The sequence below is a fragment of the Aplysia californica genome, unplaced genomic scaffold (assembly GCF_000002075.1).
Source record: "Aplysia californica isolate F4 #8 unplaced genomic scaffold, AplCal3.0 scaffold00215, whole genome shotgun sequence".
NCBI classification, from domain to species: domain Eukaryota; kingdom Metazoa; phylum Mollusca; class Gastropoda; order Aplysiida; family Aplysiidae; genus Aplysia; species Aplysia californica.
This window is the reverse complement of record NW_004797485.1, coordinates 381,819-384,836: the sequence shown is the minus strand read 5'-3', so window position 1 is coordinate 384,836 and position 3,018 is coordinate 381,819. Positions and strand designations below refer to the sequence as shown.

General features: G+C 37.9%; 1 protein-coding gene across 1 annotated transcript in view; it reads left to right on the top strand.

The window, feature by feature from the left end:
* Window positions 1–3,018, top strand: part of LOC101864691 (amino acid transporter AVT1J) — a gene marked incomplete at its 3' end in the record, with an annotated part of 45,326 nt that overhangs the window by 35,285 nt on the left and 7,023 nt on the right. Inside the window, 1 exon segment of the mRNA XM_035970058.1 lies at window positions 185–234. Coding sequence (XP_035825951.1) covers window positions 187–234 — 48 coding nt within the window.

Below are 3,018 nucleotides of genomic sequence, written 5' to 3'. Positions count from 1 at the left end.
AGAGAGAGAGAGAGAGAGAGGAGAGAGGGAGGAGGAAGAGGGGGAGGGGGTATGTTTATTAATGTGTTTTGATACTGACAATCATTCCCGGGTAATCTTATCTGTACGCTTAGGTTTATCGTTACTAGATACTCATTTTAGTAAACAGTTGACTTTTGACTTTCTTATTTTGTCCTTCCCGCAGCCATGATACAAGACAGAGATGTCCTCCTGCCCAAGAGCCCTAGTGTTGGGGTGAGTACGTGGGTGGTTGGCGGGTGCTCTTGTATGATTTTCTCATTCTTTCCTATCAAACATCTTTCGTCCTTACCTCAACGACCTCCCTCTTTTTGTGTTTGCTGCTCTCTTGTAACGCCTCTAATCTTCGGTGCTTATATGACCTTATTATGCTGTAAGTGCCGTAAAACTTTTAATATAACAAGGGATGAAAGCATTAGCTTACACAGTATTGTCGACTTTGTACTACATGTATGTTTGGCATCGTGGTGAAACCAGGCGCTCGTCAAAATAATGAAATCGAAGAGTCCGTAATGATGTTTCCACCTAGGGCAATTTTCATCAATTGTTTTTTTTTCTTTTTTTACTAGGCTCAACTTCCTTTTATGTCCATTCAAAAACCCGTATTTGCGTAGATTTTTAAAAACTGAAAACGTTGATCAAAGGCACGCAAAATGTTAATTTACAGTTTTTAAGGACACTTAAATTTTGGAAGTCGTCAAACTTTGACGATCATTTTCTCGTTAATTTTATCTCTGATACCAGGCGACCCTGCTTCTTTCAATCGCAAATATTTCGACTTCTATTCAAGATAGATGGGTGTTTTTCAAAATCAAAAGCAAGACAAATTTATAACCCTTAGATCTAAGTTGACATTAAAACATTCCTATAACTCCACATGACCAAGAATTGACGAGAGCCTGATTCCACCGTGCCGTGACTCGTGACATGGTGTTATGTTGTCAATGTTTATTGGTAGTTCATGGAACTTTGTATATTATATTTCAAGTTTTTTTAAAACTACACCACGAATTTTGTGTAATATATGGTAAAGGATTCTTTGGTACACGACAGACTTGTGATTTGTATAATATTGTCAAAAGTTTATTGGTACACCATTGACCTTCAATATGCTATAACCATTTGCCAAGGATTACTAGTACACCATGGACCTGGTATAATATAATCATTGTAAATGTTTATTAGTACACCATGTACCTTGTATTATATTCATTGTCAAGGTTTATTGGTACACTATGGGCCTGGTATATTTTGCCATTGTCAAGGTTTATTGGTACACTATGGGCCTGGTATATTTTGCCATTGTCAAGGTTTATTGGTACACTATGGGCCTGGTATATTTTGCCATTGTCAAGGTTTATTGGTACGCCAAGAACTTTGTATCATGTTGTCAAAGTTTATGGGTGCGCAACGGACTTTGTTAATATTGATGTTAAGAGAAATACTGTTTTCTGAAACCATTAACACGAAATGAACCATAGGGGCCAGATTGCTCTGACACTGTCAGTTAGGACCAATCCGAAAAAGTGTGAAATATATACTACACATCAGCAGAAAGACAGAGTTGCTCATATGGGAATTGAACCCACTTCGTTAGCGAAGCATTAGCAATGTGTTACAAATGCTCCCTAGAAATGATTCTCTGAAATGTCAGACAGCGTGTGTTAGTAAGTTTATTCAGTGTTTAAGGACATTGGCCTACATCACATCACATAAAAGACAATGAGTATTAATTGTATTCAAAAACTGTCTTCGCGTGTAGCTATATAACGGCATGACCTACAGTGTGGTCATGTTGTCTTGTTATCTTCGTTCAGTGAATCATACAACCTGCATTTAATTAACAGACAAAAACGAAACGTCATTCTGAATAAATTTATTACTTTTGTTTACGCCCACGTCGATGGAATGTAGATCATTTAAGAGGCTGGCTTCGACCACGCCTATCAGGGTCAGCCCAGGCTGGGAGGTATACAACGTCCCAAAATACAGAGACCGAGAATCTGGATTAAAATTCTACCGCACGGGAATTGAACTCAGGTCTTCTGCGTGCGACTGCAAAGATCCCAACTGCTACGCCACAGATGCTGGTTTTCATATTTTGTTCAGTTGTACAATGTATGATGAATACATATTATTATTGTACAACCTGCAGTAAATAGATAAGAAATGTCACCCGGATGAACAATTATTATACCTGCTCTACGGTTACACTTAGATCTACCTTTTATCAGTGCTGTAAAAATGTTGTAATGAGGTCGATAACAAGTTATATCCTTAATACCATATCTGCATTTTTTTTTCTTATGGTTACAGTCGTAATGTTCAATTTCCTTAGTCATTTTCTTTCCAGGATTCAGTTTATTAGCTTGGTACTTGTCAGTGTCCTCGATAGAGTAGTTTTATTGTTTCATGTAACAAAAATCCAAGTAGTTGATTGACTTGGGTAAGCTTTTAAAAAACCTATTCTCTCAAAGTACTCAAAGCAACAAAATTACTTTAGGCAATTATGAGATCTGCCTGAAACGCCGCTATCGAATGCTGTGTCGTCCCATTATCAGACGAAGCGATCTGAAGTAGTTATATCAGTAACTGCTGGTGGACAATACGAAACTTATCAGTGCACTGTTACTTGGCGTTTAAGTGAGTGGCCACTGTAACAGGTAGCTGAAGTGACCACTGGCTAAGGCAGGCGTTATGAGCGAATATTCCACCACGGAATGTTTCAGGACTTTCTGAGCTACACCGTCAAAAACTTAGCTTTCGCAATCGAAGCTTCAGAAATGTTGCTGGGTGAAGAGGACGTAAGTAATTTTTTTGTTATATTAATGGAATTTGACTGTCTAAGAATGTTCACAGGTACAGTTGAAAGTGTCTAAGACAGCTACTTATTGTCGACGAGAAAATCTTCTTCTTCTTCTTCTTCTTCTTCTTCTTCTTCTTCTTCTTCTTCTTCTTCTTCTTCTTCTTCTTCTTCTTCTTCTTCTTCTTCTTCTTCGG